Raw genomic sequence first — 15,643 nt, forward strand, 5'->3', positions numbered from 1 at the left:
TCAGTTGCACAGTTAGGACTGATTGGCAGAGGGAGGGCCGGGAGCAGGAGCTTCAAGAGCCCAGTTGCCCAACTGTCTGAAAGTCCCTTGGCTGTGATTCAGGTACCTGAGAATTTGGCCGCTCCCCGGCTCTTTCTCTCAGGCCACAACAGCCGGAAATCTCACCTGAGCAGGATTTGCCCCGCCTGGATAGGAATTCCCAGAGTTGGAAATTCCCATGTCCTAAGGGAGAGGTAATTAAGTTCAAGTTCCTTTCTTTGGGTAGGGGCATATTCAGCTGGGCTTTGTCTTAGGTAGGATCTCTTGAGCCCCAGAAGTTCAAGGAGTGAGGTCCAGGGATCTTAAGCCCTGTGGAGAAGAACTTCGGTTAGCAGCCTCTTACCCCCAAGAGGACTTCCCTGGTGGCTCAGACGGTAAAGCGTCTATCTACAAGGCGGGAGACCTGGGTTCGATCCCTGGGTCAGGAAGATTCCCTGGAGAAGGCAATGGCAACCCACTCCAGTACTCTTGCCTAGAAAATCCCATGGATGGAGGAGCTTGGTGCAGGCTACTGTCCATGGGGTCGCAAAGTGTCAGGCACGACTGAGCGACTTCACTTCACTTCACCCGCAAGAAGAGGCCCATGCAGAATTAATTTCCAGATAGAGGCATGTTTCTTTTCTCAGGACACTTTATTTCTCGCCACTGACCAGTAGGGCGGTTACAGGCATGACTCCCCTGGGGAGCGGAGGTTCAGTGATGTAGCGACAAATCAGTCACCAAATCAGCATCATTTAGACAACTCGATCAGATAAATATTTTTTAAAAAACATAAGCAAAAGGAGGCACAAAGGCGAGGAGGCATGGTGGGAGCAACCTGCAGTTCAGCTCCGTTTTCACAGAAAACACATCTGAGCCAAGGCAGCCCTTAGTTTGTGTCTCCCAGGACACCTTGACCTCCTGAATAAATACATTCATTAGTAAATAAATAAATAATAAATAAATAATAAATAATCACAAGTGCAAACATAAACAGAGGGAGTTGGCCCAGTGGGGTTGGGGCTGGGCTTCCCACCTCAGGGGAGTCTGGAAACATTGGCAGGAAGGGAGAGTTGAAGTCCACGCATGTCAAGTTCTAGGTGAGATCTTCTCAAGGAATGTTGCGAAGTGTTCCGGTAAGAGCCCTGGCCCTCACATTCTGGGTGTCCCAGGTTGCATCCGGGAACCCAAGCTGTGGACCCCAGGGAGTTCTGGAAGTTCCAGTTCCAGTCCTTGATGGTGGTTGGTGGCCCGTTGTCCAGGCCTCACTTCCCTACATCCCTAATTTCTAAATGTAGCTGTTGTTTAAAGTTGGATGCTTGGAGCCCAGCCCTGAGCCCATAATTCCCTTTCTAAACCAGAAGGGGATGAGAAGGGCCTGAAGGATTAAATAATAAGGTAACTGAGGTGGGAGAAGATGCATGTCCTGCACCCTCACAGGGCGATGATCCCAAAGTAGACCTGCCCAGACTCGGCATAGTCCAGGTAGTCCGGCAGGTTGATCTCAGCACTGAGGCGATCTCCCTTCTCCAGCTGGAAGACTCCTCCCTGGTAGATGGGTTCGTACCAGGGCTTGGCCTCAGCCCACTCTGGGGTCTCCCTGTGGCAAGGGCTCTTGATGGCAGACAGGATGTTGACCTTGGTCTGGTAGGAGACTGCAATGCGGCTGATGGTGTGGGTGAGGAACAAGGGGGTGGAAGGGCAGCCTTGGCCCCTGAAGAGGACCTGTGAGTAGATGAGGTAAAGCCCGTCAGCAGGCACCACCAGCTGGTTGTCTTCCAGCTTCACACCGTTGGCCATGAGGGCATTGGCATACGAGTCCCACCACCGGAGCTGCCCCGGAGAGTTGATGTCGGCTGGAGGGAGGGGGAAGAACAGGGAGGGGTGATCAGTGCGACCCTGTCAGTTCTACTCTCCACATCCTGGCCCTCGCGTTCTGCCCGCCCCCCACATCCGGTTCCTGTCCCCTCTGTCTGTGTTCCCACATCCCATCTGGCCATGAGGTTCTGAGTATCCCCCTCAAGTTCTAAGTATCCACCACCCTCCCCTTGAGCTCATGAATTCTTCTCACACTGTCTCTGTCTGCCCTCAGTCTGGATTCAGCCCCCTAATCCTACCCTGCACTGTCTCTCTGCTTCTTCATGACCCAGATACATCCTCAGAACTCTTACCTACAACGTGGGCTACCGGCTTGTTACTTGAGGCTTGAGAAGAGGACCCTGAGGAGAAAAGAGGAAAGGAAAAGGTAAGCTTCCCAGAAAATATCCCATACTTTAACCTCCATTCCTTCTCCCCCCGATCCCAAACCCTAAATTTCCCCTACTGCTTCCATCCCTTGACTAAACCCCACCCACACCCACCCCCCAAGTCCAGAATTAGAAGAGAGGTTGTGGAGACACTTACTGAGTGTCTGAACCAGAGGGCTGTTGATGGAGGGGCCACCTGGGGACTGCTGGGGAGAAAAAGGAGGATGAGTGTTAGAGCAAGTCACCCCTGAAGGAGAAACTGCTGGCTGCTTCTCTAGCTTGTACTCTCTGCCCTGATGGGTCTTGTCTTCTCTCTCCATTCATCCATTTTTTTTGTTCATTCATCCATTTAACAGCTCTTTCATTGAGTTCCTTCCACATGCCAGACACACTTAGCTTCATCTTTCCTTATCTCTCTTTCCTATCGTCTGTATCTCTTTCTGTCTCATCATCTTCATCCAGATCACTTGTTTTGAGTCTCCATCTTTCTACTCACACCCCTTATCTGTCTACACATCTCTCTTTATGTCTGTATCTCTGCTTACTCATTCGTCCAACAAATATTTAGAGGGCATCCCCCATGTGCCAAGTGTTATTTCTCCACCCTTCTCCCTTTTCCCCCCATCTCTCTCCATGTCTCCTCCTGCCTCCCCATCTTTCTCCACTATTTTCCTCCCCATCTTTCCCCATCAACACACCTCTTTCTCCACCCCATCTCTCACCCTCTTTCTCTCTCATTTCTCTCTGGGTGGGAGAATGAGCCAAGGCCGGCCAGAAACTCACCTCTTCCCTCTGGGGGCCGATTACCCCGAAGTGCAGCAGGCAGAAGAGCGTGGTGGCTCCTGCAACCAGGAGGAAGGAGAAGAGGCTGAGGCACAAGCAACTTCTGGAGCCCTGGGGGCCCCCTGCTTTCTCGGAGAGCACCTCCTCCGCCAGCTCCACATCCCGGATCATGCTTTTGGTGCTCATGGTGTCTTTTTCAGAAGGGTTCAAGTCCAGACGGGAGACAGGAGAGCCTTGTGGCAGGGTATGTGAGAGAGAGCAAGTTGCCTGGCTGTCTCTCGGGGGTGTGTTGTCTGGGAGGTTATCTCCAGGGGGTTCTGCAGCTGCTTGTCTCTCTCCTGGCTGGTCCCCTGGTGTCCCCGCTCTGGGAGCTTCTGTTGGCTGGGTGTGCAAACAGCTGCATTTATATGCTGTGGGGTGAGAAGAGGGCGGGGAAAGGCTCTCATTCAACCAGCGGAAAACTTCCTTGGTGGAGAAACCCATGAGCTCATCTGGAGGAAGCGGTAGCGGGCCCTACACCTTCTGTCTCGGTTTCTTCTCCATCGCGGGGGCGGGGGTTTGGAAAGTTGGGGACACCCAGGCATCAAGGATACTTCCTACACTCCGCCCGCTCGGATTCTGAGTGGGCTTCTCTAGGCCAGTTACTGCTGTGAATATGGGACCCTGAGGGTTGGACCCATTTCCCCTCTGCCCCTCAGCTCCCACTGTTTCCGTTCCTTTAGGGGTGGGAGTGAGTTCTGTGGTCTGTTCCTTCTGATTTCCAGACAGGACTCATGTAGGGGTAGAATTAGAAATGGGAGGGGCTTTATAAAGCTGAGTCCTTCATGGAGAGAAAACTCAGAGGAAGCTGTGCTGGGTCCTGAGATGTGTGTTTGGGACCCTGGGGGGTGAGAGGAGCTGGAGAAAGGGAAGCTTGAGGCTCTGCAAGAACTGGGGGCGGATGGCAGGTCCAAGCCTGGGACAGCCCCAGGGGCTGAAAGTAACGCTGGGAATTCACGAACTCCAGCACAGCAGGGCTTCTCCTTTCACTCTGACCAGGAACTCGCTGAAACTCTGAGGCTGGTTTCAGTCTTGGTTTCCAAGGGAATGTGACTCCCCAACTTTTGCACGGAGACCCCCCCTTCAGAGTTCCTGTGTATGGCCATGTATCCCCAAAGAATCCCTTCTCCCTCCAATTTCCTGGAGACAGCACTGCCCTTGAGAGCCCCTGTGTGTGTGACCAGGTCTCCTGAAATGCCTCTGGTGTTCTCTAGTCCCCAGCCTTGGAGGTTGTCCCATTTCTCGGGGCCCTGGCATGGCCATGTCTTCCAGGGGGGCCCCATGATCCTCCCCCATCATCCTGAACACTCTTTAGTGTTGTCAGTGCTCCTTAGGAGCCTCCTGTAACCCCCATTCCTCAGGGGGCCCCTGACCCCCACTTCTCCAGACCTTGGACCTGCCTCTGTCTTCTCAGCTTATCCTCTGGTTCCCTTGCAGCGAGCTGGCTGCACCACCCTGCGAGCCCACCGTGTTTCCCCAGAGCCCCTCAGGCCTCTCTGATTCCTGTCTTTCCTCCATTCCTCAGAGACATCTGGGGAATTCTCCCCTCCCCAACAGACATACAGGCAGACAGAATTTCAGAGAAAAGTTTATTTGGCTTCATTGAGGGTCAGACGTCTCCTTGAGGGGTGTCTAGTTAAGCGGCGGCTGGCTCTTAACAGCTTTTCACTTCCTTCCAGAACCCCTTGGTCCCTCAGAGCCTCGCTTTCTCTCTCCCACTGGGTCATCCTTGTGCCTAAGCCCTCTCACTCGTCATCTCTTGGGTGTATTAGCTCTTTCTTCTGATGTCTCGCTATTATTCCCTTCTCTCCATGCTCCATAAATAAATAATTTAATTGTTTTCCCTTCATAAATAAGCCCCCCTCCCTGCCTTTAGTCATCCACCCAAGCTCCCTCATGTGTCAGCTCCCCTCTCCATGTCCAGGACGAGGCCCCCTAGATGGGCAGGGCCGAGGAAGGGATCTGGGTGGGCATTTCGAGGCAGGCTTGAAGTCCTCAGCTGAGCATCTGGGGTGGTCCAGGAAGGTCTGGTCCCCTGGTGTGCCTAGAATTCCTTCTTTGGAAGCTCCAGGTGCTGAGAACCGGGCGGGGGGAAGACTCAAGACTGTTGGAATAGTCAAAGGAGAGGTGTGGTGACCCCTGAATTGGTCAGAATGGAGGCAAAATGGGGAGAAGGCCTTGAAGCCTATTTGTTTCTTTCTGGATGTTTCTACAGAGCGAAGGCTCCAAAGAAGACACTACTGGGGCTGAGGAGCAGGTGGGAGATGCCATCTGTGTGAGTGGATAGCTGGTCTCCCCGGGTGAGCAGGAATACAGCCCCCTGGTACACTGAGCGCACCCACGGCCCCTGTGGCCCTGGGCACACGGACTTCTGAGCGCTGAGGAGAGGCACGTGGAAGGGGTACTGGGGGGAAAACAGCTGGACCTCATGAGCCAGGTAGAGAGGGGTGGGGGTGGCCCTGGGGAAGCAGCCTCTCCCGGAGAAGACCACTTGGGAGTAGACGAAGTACAGGCCACTGGTGGGGACCAGGAGGGAATTGTTGCTCAGAGAGAAGCCGTGGCGGAGGAAGGCGCGGTCCGTGTTTGCCCTCCAGCGCAGCGAGTCCTGGGTGCTGGGGTCTCCTGGGAAGAGCCAGAGGGGATGATGCTTAAGGACTTGGGGGTCAGTGGTCTCAGTCCCCAAGGCAACAGGTGCTGGAGTGAGTTCCTGGGGATGGCTGGGAGGACAGAGGGAGTGGGAGTGGGGTGAGCTGGTGGGGGGTGGATATTGGGTCTCTGAAAGGGGCAGGAGGAGGGCTGGGGGCTACTTGTCGGGAGGGCGGGTGGATGTTTACCAACAAGGTGAGCGGCGGGTTTGAGGGTGCCACGGGTGAAGGGCGTCGGGAGTTGCTGATGGGCAGGCTGTGCAGCTGAGGGTGTGAGGCCAATGCCACGGAGCCCCTAGGGGAGAAGAGAGTCAGACAGGCTTTAAGGCCCAGGATTGGGCTGGGCCGCCCCCCACGGCCCCTCTTGGTCCTGCTGCCTCACCTGGGCCTCCAGCGGCAGGGCCAGCAGCAGCCCCAGGAGGAGGAGGGGTGGGGTGCTGCACACCCTCAGGAGGTAGAGACGTCCAGGTGGTGTCATGGGGAGAACCTGCGGGGAGAGAGACAGTGAGTGGGGCGGGGCGCGATGAGGAAGACGGGCCTCCTGCCGGTGGAGACAACCACCCCGAGAGACACACGGCGTGACAGACAGAGAAGGGGGACAAGATGCAATCAGGGAAACCCCGAGGTGAGCAGAGGGAGAGAGACAGAGACAGATAGGAGGGGAACAGAAAGGGCTCAGAACGTTAGACACAGACAGAGAGAAAGAGACTGACAGATGGAGAGAGAGAGAGGGGAACCAACCAAAACCAGCCCCACCAAGGCCCTGGCCCTGGCTGGAGGTGCAGGAGGGGCTGGGGTGTGAGAGGAGGGACTGAACGCCCCCGGGGAAGGAGTCCACCGCCCCGGCAGCCCGAGGAGATGGGCTGGGAGAGTCTCACCTGCTGTGCGGGGGCCCCTTGGCCCGGACGCCTGGGTCCCTTTATAGAGGAAGCGGCAGTGGCAGCGTGGCAGGCGGCGGGCGGGTTCTAGGCCGGGGCTGGGGCCTGGGGAAGCCCCCAGGGCTTAGAAGATGCTGCTGTTTCAGTCGAAGGCAGGAAAGGCTGAGGCCTAGGACAGAACCGCAGGCTGGGGGCTCAGACGACTGAGTTCTGGGAAAGGGAGTGGGGTCAGGGGAACCGTGGGCTGGGAGGGCCAGGGAGCGGGGTCAGGCTTAGGAGTTCTAGAGAAGGGACAGTAAATTCAGAGGAGGAGAAGGGGAGCTGCTAGGGCGTGGGCTGGAGGCCCGGTTCCCTGAAGAGTGATTTTGTGTAACACCTCTGCACCCTTGACTGATTACAGCCTTCTCTGTGTGCATGTTTCCTCCTCTCATACCCCATGTCTTTGTCCCAAAAGACTTGTCAACTTGTCCCAGTCTGTGTATTTTCCAGGTCATCTGGTGGGTTTCATATCAAGAAGTTGCATTATACACCCTCCTGCCTGGGACATCCTGGTTTATGCCTGTTGTCCTGGTGGAAACATTCATGGAGCTCCGTTCTGCTCTTAGAAGTGTCTTGGTTTGGAAAATCCCACTCAGGGATGAGGCTCTGAACTCACGTATGATGAGGTCTCATCTTACTGAAGGACTCCCTCCACCTCATCCCAACCTTAGGTGGACTCGGAAGATCAGATTTATATAACCCCAAACAAACACATTCCAGCATCAAGGAATGTGGTAACTGCCTAAGTTCTCTACACTGCAGGCTTCAGAATTCCACACAGGTGGAGCTCAAGGGTGGTGTTCTAGAATGGGGTGGAGATAGCAAAATGACCTGTCTTGAAGCTGCGTTTGTAAAGCCAATACATTGTTTTGTTTTTATAATTTTCTTCCTTCCTTCCTTCCTTTCATTATGGCTGCGCTGAGTCTTTGTTGCTGTATGGACTTTTCTCTGGTTGCGGTGAACGGGAGCTATTCTCTAGTTGCAGGGTGCGGGCTTCTCACTGCAGTGGCTTCTCTGTTGCGAAGCACCGGCTATAGGGTGCATGGGCTTCACTAGTTGTAGCTCCCAGGCTCTAGAGCACAGGCTCAGTAGTTGTAGTGCATGGGCTTAGTTGCTCCATGGCATGTGGGATTCTCCTGGACCAGGAATCAAACCTGTGTCTCCTGTGTTGTCAGGTGGATTCTCTGTCACTGAGCCACCAGGGAAGCCCTAGTACACTGTTGTAAAATCATTAAGGATTTCCCATTTCTGTCGATCTGGAACTCAGGTACAGTGAGATGCACTTCTCCTAAGTAGACAGCTTGATGAAATTTTTCATCTGTTTAGAGCCATGCAGCCACCATCCAGTTCAACATATTTTTAGAACCTTCCCCAGAAGGTTCTCTCATGCCCTCTCTCAGTTCAAACCTCCCAAAGATAACCAACCAACTTTTTGACCTCTACAACTACAGATTAGTTCTTCCTATTTTTTTTTAAATTTTATTTTTAAACTTTACAATATTGTATTAGTTTTGCCAAATATCGAAATGAATCCGCCACAGGTATACATTTGTTCCCCATCCTGCACTCCCCTCCCTCCTCCCTCCCCATACCATCCCTCTGGGTTGTCCCAGTGCACCAGCCCCAAGCATCCAGTATCGTGCATCGAACCTGGACTGGTGACTCGTTTCATACATGATATTATACATGTTTCAATGCCATTCTCCCAAATCTTCCATTATCTATTTATTTAGCTGTGATGGGTCCCAGTTAAAGCACATGGAACCTTTCGTTGTGGCATGTGGGATCCAGCTGCCTGACCAGGAATTGAAGTCAGTCACGGTGAATTGGGATCTTGGAGTCCTAGCCACTGGATCACCTGGGAAATCCCAGTTCTTCCTACTTTTGGAATTCATATAAATAAATCACACAGACAACTCATCTGTGTTTGGCTTCTTTCTCTTGTGTTGTTTGTGAAATTCATCTACACAAGCAATTCTTATTTCATTGCGATGTGATGCTGTGTGAATATACTCTATCCATTTTTCTGTTGATGGGCATTCGGTTTGTTTCTAGTTTGGGGCTAGTATGAAAAATGATGATATGAATATTCTTGAACACGAGTGAGTTTTCGCTTAGCTTGTAGGTTGCAGGTCAAAAAAAAAAAAAAAACAGCAACGTTTCAACGTTTCTTAAGATGATTTTAATCACATTTCATAAGACTGAGAAAACAATTGGCCACCTCAAATATTATTACTCCTCTTATGACTTGTAATGCTTTCATGTGGAAGGTTTTGGAGGGGCTGGGGCTGAGGACGGTGGTAATGGAAATTCAAGCCCTCCCTCTGTTGCACTGGCAGAAAGTCCCTGAGGGGTCTTGGTGTCCTGTGGCAGTAAGTCACATTCAGGGTGTGTATGAGCTAGTTCTCCTGTTTTTATCCCCCTACTTGAGGCCCTGCAACTTTGCCTTTCGTGCCTTCCTAGTCTCATCACTTCATTCTCTTTTTTTGTGTGTGGGGGGGTATGCCTCGTGGCTTGCAGATCTTAATTCCATGCGTGACCAGGGATTTAATCTGGGCCATGGGAGTGAAAGTGCAGAGTCTTAACCACTGGACTGCCAGGGAATTCCCTCATTCCATCTCTTCAGCTTTCTCTCTATTCCACAAACATTTATCAAGCATCTGCACAAGGCATTTGAGGAAACATGTGTGGAAGACAGTCTCCGAACCTCTGGGAGCTCAAAGACCAGTGTGGGACACAGGTTAGTTATAATCACAATAAAGTGTGGTAAGTTTTTCTGACAGAACGCTTACGGCTGCTGCTGTTGCTAAGTCACTTCAGTCGTGTCCGACTCTATGAGACCCCATAGATGGCAGCCCACAGTAAAGCTCTCAGCCCACAGACAGGCTCTCCTGTCCTGGGATTCTTGCAGCCCACAGTAAAGCCATCAAACTTGACCTGGGGGAGAGGTGATCCAGGCATCAAGAGGTAAAGAAGATGATGAAGGACATTCTTGATAGAGGGAACAGAAGGTGCAAAGACTGGAGGTAAAAGAGAGTACGAAGTGTGCTAACATGTGCAAGTGAACACAGATAGAAGGGACAGAGACGAGGCTTGGGAGGCAAGCTGAGAACACATCCTGAGGGGTTTAGAGCCATGAAAAGATTTCATTCTAAGAGATTTCATTCTGAGGGGAAACCACCAAATTTTTTAAGTGAGAGAGGGACCCACCCAGATTGGTAGATTTAAAACACGAGTCTGGAAGCTACAGGAAGAATGAATTGAGGTATGGGAGCTGGGGTCTGGAGGGGAAACCACCCCTCCAGACGTGAGACCAGTTGGGAAGGTTTTGCAACAACTCAGCAAGGAGGTAACAAGAGCCTGCAGCATATAAACTGAGGCAGTAGCAGGAAAATGGAAAGGAGAGAGTTTCTAGGCAAAAATCAACAGGTCTTGGTGGCTTACCAGGTGTGATGGTGGAAGAAGGGCAGCCACAGGTGCCCCTTTTGAAGCATCTTGGCCTCTATTGGCAACATATTCTTTCTTTTAACCTGTGTCCTGTGTCCCTGCTGGCCTCCCTCTTGGTCCCTGTTCCTTCCCTTTGCTCTGGGCCCCTCTTTCTCTGGAGTCCCTTTTCTTTCCTGCTGTCTTTTTCTGCCTCTCCAATGGTAGGAGCTGATGGACTTGGAGACCTCAGCTATATTACTAATAAAGTGTAAAATGACATTGCAATTAATGATGAAAAACAGAAGTGGAGAAGCTTTGGTCAGAGAGGAAAATTGGGACATGGAAGGGCGAAAGGGGAAGGCAAGGAGGAGAGAGAGGGAGACATGAGGGAGGAAGGAAAGAGGAGAGCTGGTCTGTGTCACAGGCGTTTGCGATGCGCTGAGGGACGCTCCTCGAGATGGACCAATCTTGGTTTCAATCTTAGTTTCGGAGGTTGTGTGAAATTCAGTTTCTTTCTTGAGGAGGCCAGCAGTTGGTTTGGGGCTTTCCCTGAGTGGGAGGGGTGATGACTAGAGTCTTGTGCTCCAAACCCAAGGAAGTACAGTTTCTACAGTGGTCTCTGTGGAGAAAACTAGTGAAATTGCTGAGCCCTCCAAATGAGGTTGAAATGATACCAGCCTCAAACCTGAACTTAGCCTCAAAACCTAACCTGGGATTTAATGTCAACTTTGATCCTAACCCATACTTAACCTCAACCCAAATCGCAACTCAAAATCAACCCTAACCTCAAATCTAAACACATTTCAATAATGAACCCCCTAAATAAACTTATGCACTAAACTAACCCAGCGCTGTTTCTAGAGCTCATCTTGGAATTAACTCATCTCCATTCCTAACCCTATAGTTAAACCTGACTTGAAATGTAAGTTCAATCTGAGCTACAAATGTGAAGTTGAGCTTTATCCTGCTTTTCCCCATTATTAACTCATCCTTCCATTTAACGAGTCTTTTTTGGGAACTTAAAGCATTGGACTTGACTTTGACCACCAGACAGTGACATTGCTGGTTTAGCCCAATCTCTTCACTCTTTCTGGAGCTGTTTCTCTGCTCTTCCCAGTAGCATACTGGACACCTACTGATTGGGAGCTTACTGCGTGCTGGGCACTATTCCAGGCAGTAAGGATATAAACAGGTCAGACAATGCACCTGCCATCGGGAAGCTTTCCTTCTAGTGAGGCAAGGCAGAAAGAAATACACTGAAGAAGAAAGCAGTAAGTAGTGCTATGAGGAAATAAGATAGGGACGTGTGCTAAGAGCGGCAGGGATCTACTTTAGACACTGTGGTCAGAAAAGTCCTTTCCGAGTAAATGGCATTTTAAGCTGAGACCTAAATGACAGGAGTGGCTGAGTGAAGGTTTGCGGGGAGAAGCAGTCCAGGCAAAGGGAACAGCTACTGCAAAGGCCGGAAGATGGAAATGAGCTGGGGGCACTGAGGAACGGAAGGGAAGCCAGTGAGGCTGGAGCAGAGAGAGTGGGAGATGGATAAGCTCAGAGAACAGGGGCACGGCGCGGACCAGAGCACGCAGGGCCCTGCAAAGACAGGTAAAGCATCTGAACTGTTGTCAACCAGGGGGACCTTTGGAGGGTGTCAGGGTGTGTCCATGTATAGGAGAGAAGGAGGTGTGAGGTAAAAGTGATTGGATTCACGTTTTTAAAAGATCACTGTGGCTCCTGTGTTTAGACTGGACTGTGGGGAGTAAGACTGCAAGCAGGGACACCAGGTAGGAGACAACTGCAGTAATCCTGGGGAGAAGACGGTGGCTGCCCTGAAGATGGGACAGAAGTAGACAAATTTGGGACATACTGAGATACATTTCAGGGGTAGAATTGACAGGCCCAGATGATGGATTGATGATGAGGCGGGTGGAAGATGGGGAGACTGAGACAGAAGCAGGATTCTGATGGGATGGGAGAACCAGAAATTCAATTTTGGATTTAAATCTATTGGCCAGATATCGAAGTCTTGGATAACATTTGAGTCTTGCCAAGAAATGTCACTTGGCAATTCTATCAATATATGTGAGTCTAGATTTCAGAGGCAACGTCAGAACTAGATTGTCAACAGTGGGAACTGTCAGCACAAAGAAAGCCATGGAGATGGAAGAAATACCTTACACACACTCCTAAGATCCCTTTGAGGTATTTATGTTTTCCTTTATGATAAATGCAATGTATCTCCTATTCTAAATGTCAGAAGCAGCAACCTCTTTCTTCTAGAAGCAAAACCCTCCAGACTTAGTTTTCTCTAGAACTCTCACTGGGATTCAACCTCCCTGGATTCTATCCCCTATCCAACACAGGATGCTTGTAACAACCCATTCCACAATATTTTATGGAACTCCTTATATATTTAAATCCTCTATTTCACTTTTGAAAGCATCTTCCTCTGGGACATTGAAACCTGGCTTTTCCCTAAGAACGTTCATTCTGTCTATGGTGAAGGCTGCCCTTTCTTCCACACCCATCACTAGGAGCAGGGGGCAGGAGAGGGCGCTGTCCTCTCCCCCCTTGGCACCACTGATAATCTCCTCCTCTCTTGAAATCCATGCCTTTGCATCTTCCATGTTCTGGTCTTCATAACACAATCTCCTCCACCAGCATCTCTACCACGCATCTAACAATTCGTGTATCTAGATCAGTCTTTCTTCACCTCTCCTTCCCTACCTGATATTCTACCAATAAGATCTTGAAAAACTTGATTTGGGTAAACTCAGTGGTCTCATTCTTGGGTCCTTCTCCTGGACTGCCAAGCATCATAGGAGAGTCATATCCTCAGAAGAGGCCTATTACTAATCCTGGTCATCTAACCTCAGGAAGCCCTTAAGGTCCCCTAATCTTTGTTTGTTGACTTCCTAGTTCTACTCCTGCAGTACTATATCTACTCCTCCATGTTCTAAATCTACATACCTCCCTAGCTCTTTACTCTCAGTGATGCTATTAGGCTTTTATTGAACTTAGGGTCACCTAAGGAGTACTTCTTTATTGTCTTATTTTCCCTTCATGTTTCCTTTTTCTTCTTGAGTCAGAGGACTCTTTCTCCTAAGGTAGACTCTTTGTACTCTGTATTTCACTTCCCCATGTTTACCATTCCCTTTCCCCTCTTCCTTGTTTTCTGTATCTCTTTCCATGTGCCTTCATTTTATATACTCAACTTTACTTCTCAAAAATAAAAAGCCTTTCCTGGACTCTCTCCCTTAAATGTCCATTCCACCTCTCACCTTCCTTTTCTGTGTGATGTCTCAAGAAACTAGCCCTCTAACTAACCACTTTTTCGGGAACTGGTAAAATTTTCCTCACTGTAAAAGTTGTGGGTTGAAAGAGAGATGGTTCTCGGTTACCTTCAGTATTCACCATTCTACGACTTTGTACTCAGCTCCTCCTTTGCCTCACCTCCCACTCATTCCTTAAACCTATGTAAAGCGACTTCTGCCCCTCTGATAAGTGGAAACTGTTTTCTCAAAATTTGTAATCGTCTAGTCCTGAACCCAAAGGATCTTCTGAACTCTCACCTATTAGACTTCTTTGAAGTGTCAGATGTGGCTGCCCGGGCTCTGCTTGGCACACCTCTCTTGCCCTACTTTTCTGTCCCTTCAATCTCTCTCCTTTATTGGCTTCCCTCCCTTTGACCATCCTCAAGGTTCTTCTGATCACCCTCTCTTGGAGGGATCCTGTCCACTCAGAAAAGGATGCCCAAAGCTGTGTCTCCAGCCACTCCAACTTTTTTTTTGAGCTCCAGACCTGCCTGCTGGAAACCTGCACTTCAGGGTCATGCTGCTACCTCCAACCCTGCAGGACCTTCTCGAGCACTGTATTATTCTAAGCAGGTGCACCTCCTGTCATCATATGTGGCTGGTGCTTGTTTGTACACAGGAGAACCCTGGAGAAATCCCTATGATTTCTGTTACTTTGTTCCACCTACATTAGATCACTTGGTTCATTGCAGCCTAAATGTGAAATGTGTGTTCAGCCGTGTCTGACTCTGCCACCCCATGGACTGTAGCTTGCCAGGATCATCTTCCATGGAATTTTCTCTGCAAGAATCTTGAAGCAGGTTACTGTCTCCTGCTCGAGGGGATCTTCTCAACCCAGGGATCAAATCTGCGTCTCTTGCATCTCCTGCACTGGCAGGTGGATTCTTTACCACTGAGCACACCTGGGAAGCCCACTTGTTTGTTAATCATTTCAATAGACTGCAAGCCCTTTGAGGGCAATGACTTTATTTCACTTATATCCATTGTCTAGCAGAGCAGTCTGCTCCTATCAGGTACTTAATAAAAATCTGATTGTCTGAAATCAACTCATTTTCCCCTCAGCCACATACCTCCTTGGTTTAGGGTATTCTGGTCTTTCTTATGCCCTTGGCTGAAAACTTGGAACCATCTAGGACTCCTCTTCCCTCACTCCCACCACCCACATTAGCTGGCACATCCTAATGACTTATCCCTCTCAAAGTTATAAGATTTGTCCCTTCCTTTAATGCCACTTGGAGTTATTGGGACTTAAGCAGAGTACACAGGCTTTGGGGTAAAATGAGTTTAACGCTAAGTCCATACTTTGTAGCTGTGTGACTGTAAGTTACAATACATTTATGAGCCTCAGTCTCATCTGTATAACGGAGATCCTTCTGGACAGTTGCTGGCAGGATTCTGATGTTGGGAAAAGGGTGTGACATGGTTAACACGTAGAATGTGTCCCCCCACTGCCCACAGCACCTGTTTTAATTGTCTGTACACGTGAAGCAGTCCCTGTCCCCCCACCCCGAGCTGTCACAGTGCCACTGCCTGCCAAGTCCACACATCCCTTACCTTGACATTCTTTGTCCTTTTCTCAACACATGCTCCCTCATACCTGCACTCCACCTACCTCAGGATGCTTGCCTTTCCTGAACATACACTGTTTTCTGACTCTCAGCCTCTGCTCAAGTTGTTTCACTCCTCTCCGGGGCCCTTTCACTCACCCCCTCCCCCAGAAATCCCACCTGTTCATCAAATGGCCTCTCCTCCCTCAGAGCCTGCTGGGTGCTTGCAGACGGAACACACCCCCCGCCCCACCCCCCCACCTTCTACACCCACCATACCTTACTCTATCTAGTTCACTCAGCATGCCTTGAATCAGTTGATTAGGTCTGCCTCCCCTACTGGACAGCAAATTTGAAGCAGTTTGCATTTATCTTTGGGCTACTTGATGCTCAGCTGAACTGCAGTGAGGACAGTCCCTCCCACACGCCTTTCCTGACTTAACTAGACCTGCCCCAACCCCAATCTCCCAAGGGACCCTCTTCAATCTCATCAGTCTCATTCCCAACCCCATGTCTCTGAGACCCAGTGCACCCTCAACTGAGAAGCAATTCCTCGTTCCAGTTCTAGAGCAAGGCTGCACATGTCCATGTCCCCAGGGTTGCACAGAAGGCTCTGAGTCACCCCTTGGGGATCCCTGCTTCCCCTCCCCACCCCAACTGTGGAAGACAGGATGCCTGCTGCCTGGCCCCAGGGGGTCAGAGGAAGCCAAG

The 15,643-nt window shown here is 50.4% G+C and overlaps 2 protein-coding genes and 1 long non-coding RNA gene across 4 annotated transcripts; 1 reads left to right on the forward strand and 2 right to left on the reverse strand.

Annotated features, from left to right (window-relative positions):
* Positions 1 to 652: 652 nt before the first annotated feature.
* On the reverse strand, positions 653 to 3,233 carry TNF (tumor necrosis factor). Of its 2 annotated transcripts, none has more exons than XM_086369390.1 (4): positions 3,048 to 3,233; positions 2,422 to 2,467; positions 2,190 to 2,237; positions 653 to 1,874 (listed from the first exon to the last, which is right to left on the reverse strand). In XM_086369390.1, exons 1-4 carry the CDS (start codon positions 3,231 to 3,233, stop codon positions 1,453 to 1,455), a joined length of 702 nt encoding a protein of 233 aa, XP_086225516.1. In that variant the 3' UTR covers positions 653 to 1,452. The 2 variants fall into 2 exon arrangements, with proteins under 2 accessions (XP_086225516.1, XP_086225517.1); XM_086369391.1 differs by having other exon boundaries at positions 2,422 to 2,470.
* A 1,427-nt stretch (positions 3,234 to 4,660) lies between these two features.
* Positions 4,661 to 6,721, reverse strand: LTA (lymphotoxin alpha). Its single transcript, XM_086369396.1, has 3 exons — positions 6,114 to 6,721; positions 5,921 to 6,026; positions 4,661 to 5,708 (listed from the first exon to the last, which is right to left on the reverse strand). The coding sequence occupies exons 1-3, from the start codon at positions 6,207 to 6,209 to the stop codon at positions 5,296 to 5,298; spliced, it is 615 nt and encodes a 204-aa protein (XP_086225522.1). The 5' UTR covers positions 6,210 to 6,721; the 3' UTR covers positions 4,661 to 5,295.
* LOC147347092 (uncharacterized) lies at positions 6,707 to 8,568 on the forward strand. The gene is made up of 2 exons (XR_015152117.1): positions 6,707 to 7,915; positions 8,382 to 8,568. It is a non-coding gene; the product is annotated as an uncharacterized LOC147347092 (long non-coding RNA).
* Positions 8,569 to 15,643: the final 7,075 nt, after the last annotated feature.

Source organism: Bos grunniens, chromosome 23 (genome assembly GCF_055505025.1).
Source record: "Bos grunniens cultivar Pamir isolate PY7600 chromosome 23, Bosgru_T2T1.0, whole genome shotgun sequence".
NCBI classification, from domain to species: domain Eukaryota; kingdom Metazoa; phylum Chordata; class Mammalia; order Artiodactyla; family Bovidae; genus Bos; species Bos grunniens.

Excerpts from the sequence above, each read along its gene's own strand:
- LTA (XM_086369396.1), bottom strand. The coding sequence starts at position 6,209 with ATGACACCACCTGGACGTCTCTACCTCCTGAGGGTGTGCAGCACCCCA. Across the intron at positions 6,027-6,113 it reads CCCTGCCGCTGGAGGCCCAG|GGGCTCCGTGGCATTGGCCT; the intron begins GTGAGGCAGCAG and ends CTTCTCCCCTAG. Across the intron at positions 5,709-5,920 it reads ACCCGCCGCTCACCTTGTTG|GAGACCCCAGCACCCAGGAC; the intron begins GTAAACATCCAC and ends GGCTCTTCCCAG.
- TNF (XM_086369391.1), bottom strand. The coding sequence starts at position 3,233 with ATGAGCACCAAAAGCATGATCCGGGATGTGGAGCTGGCGGAGGAGGTG. Across the intron at positions 2,471-3,047 it reads TCGGCCCCCAGAGGGAAGAG|CAGTCCCCAGGTGGCCCCTC; the intron begins GTGAGTTTCTGG and ends TTTTCTCCCCAG. Across the intron at positions 2,238-2,421 it reads CCCTCTGGTTCAGACACTCA|GGTCCTCTTCTCAAGCCTCA; the intron begins GTAAGTGTCTCC and ends TTTTCTCCTCAG.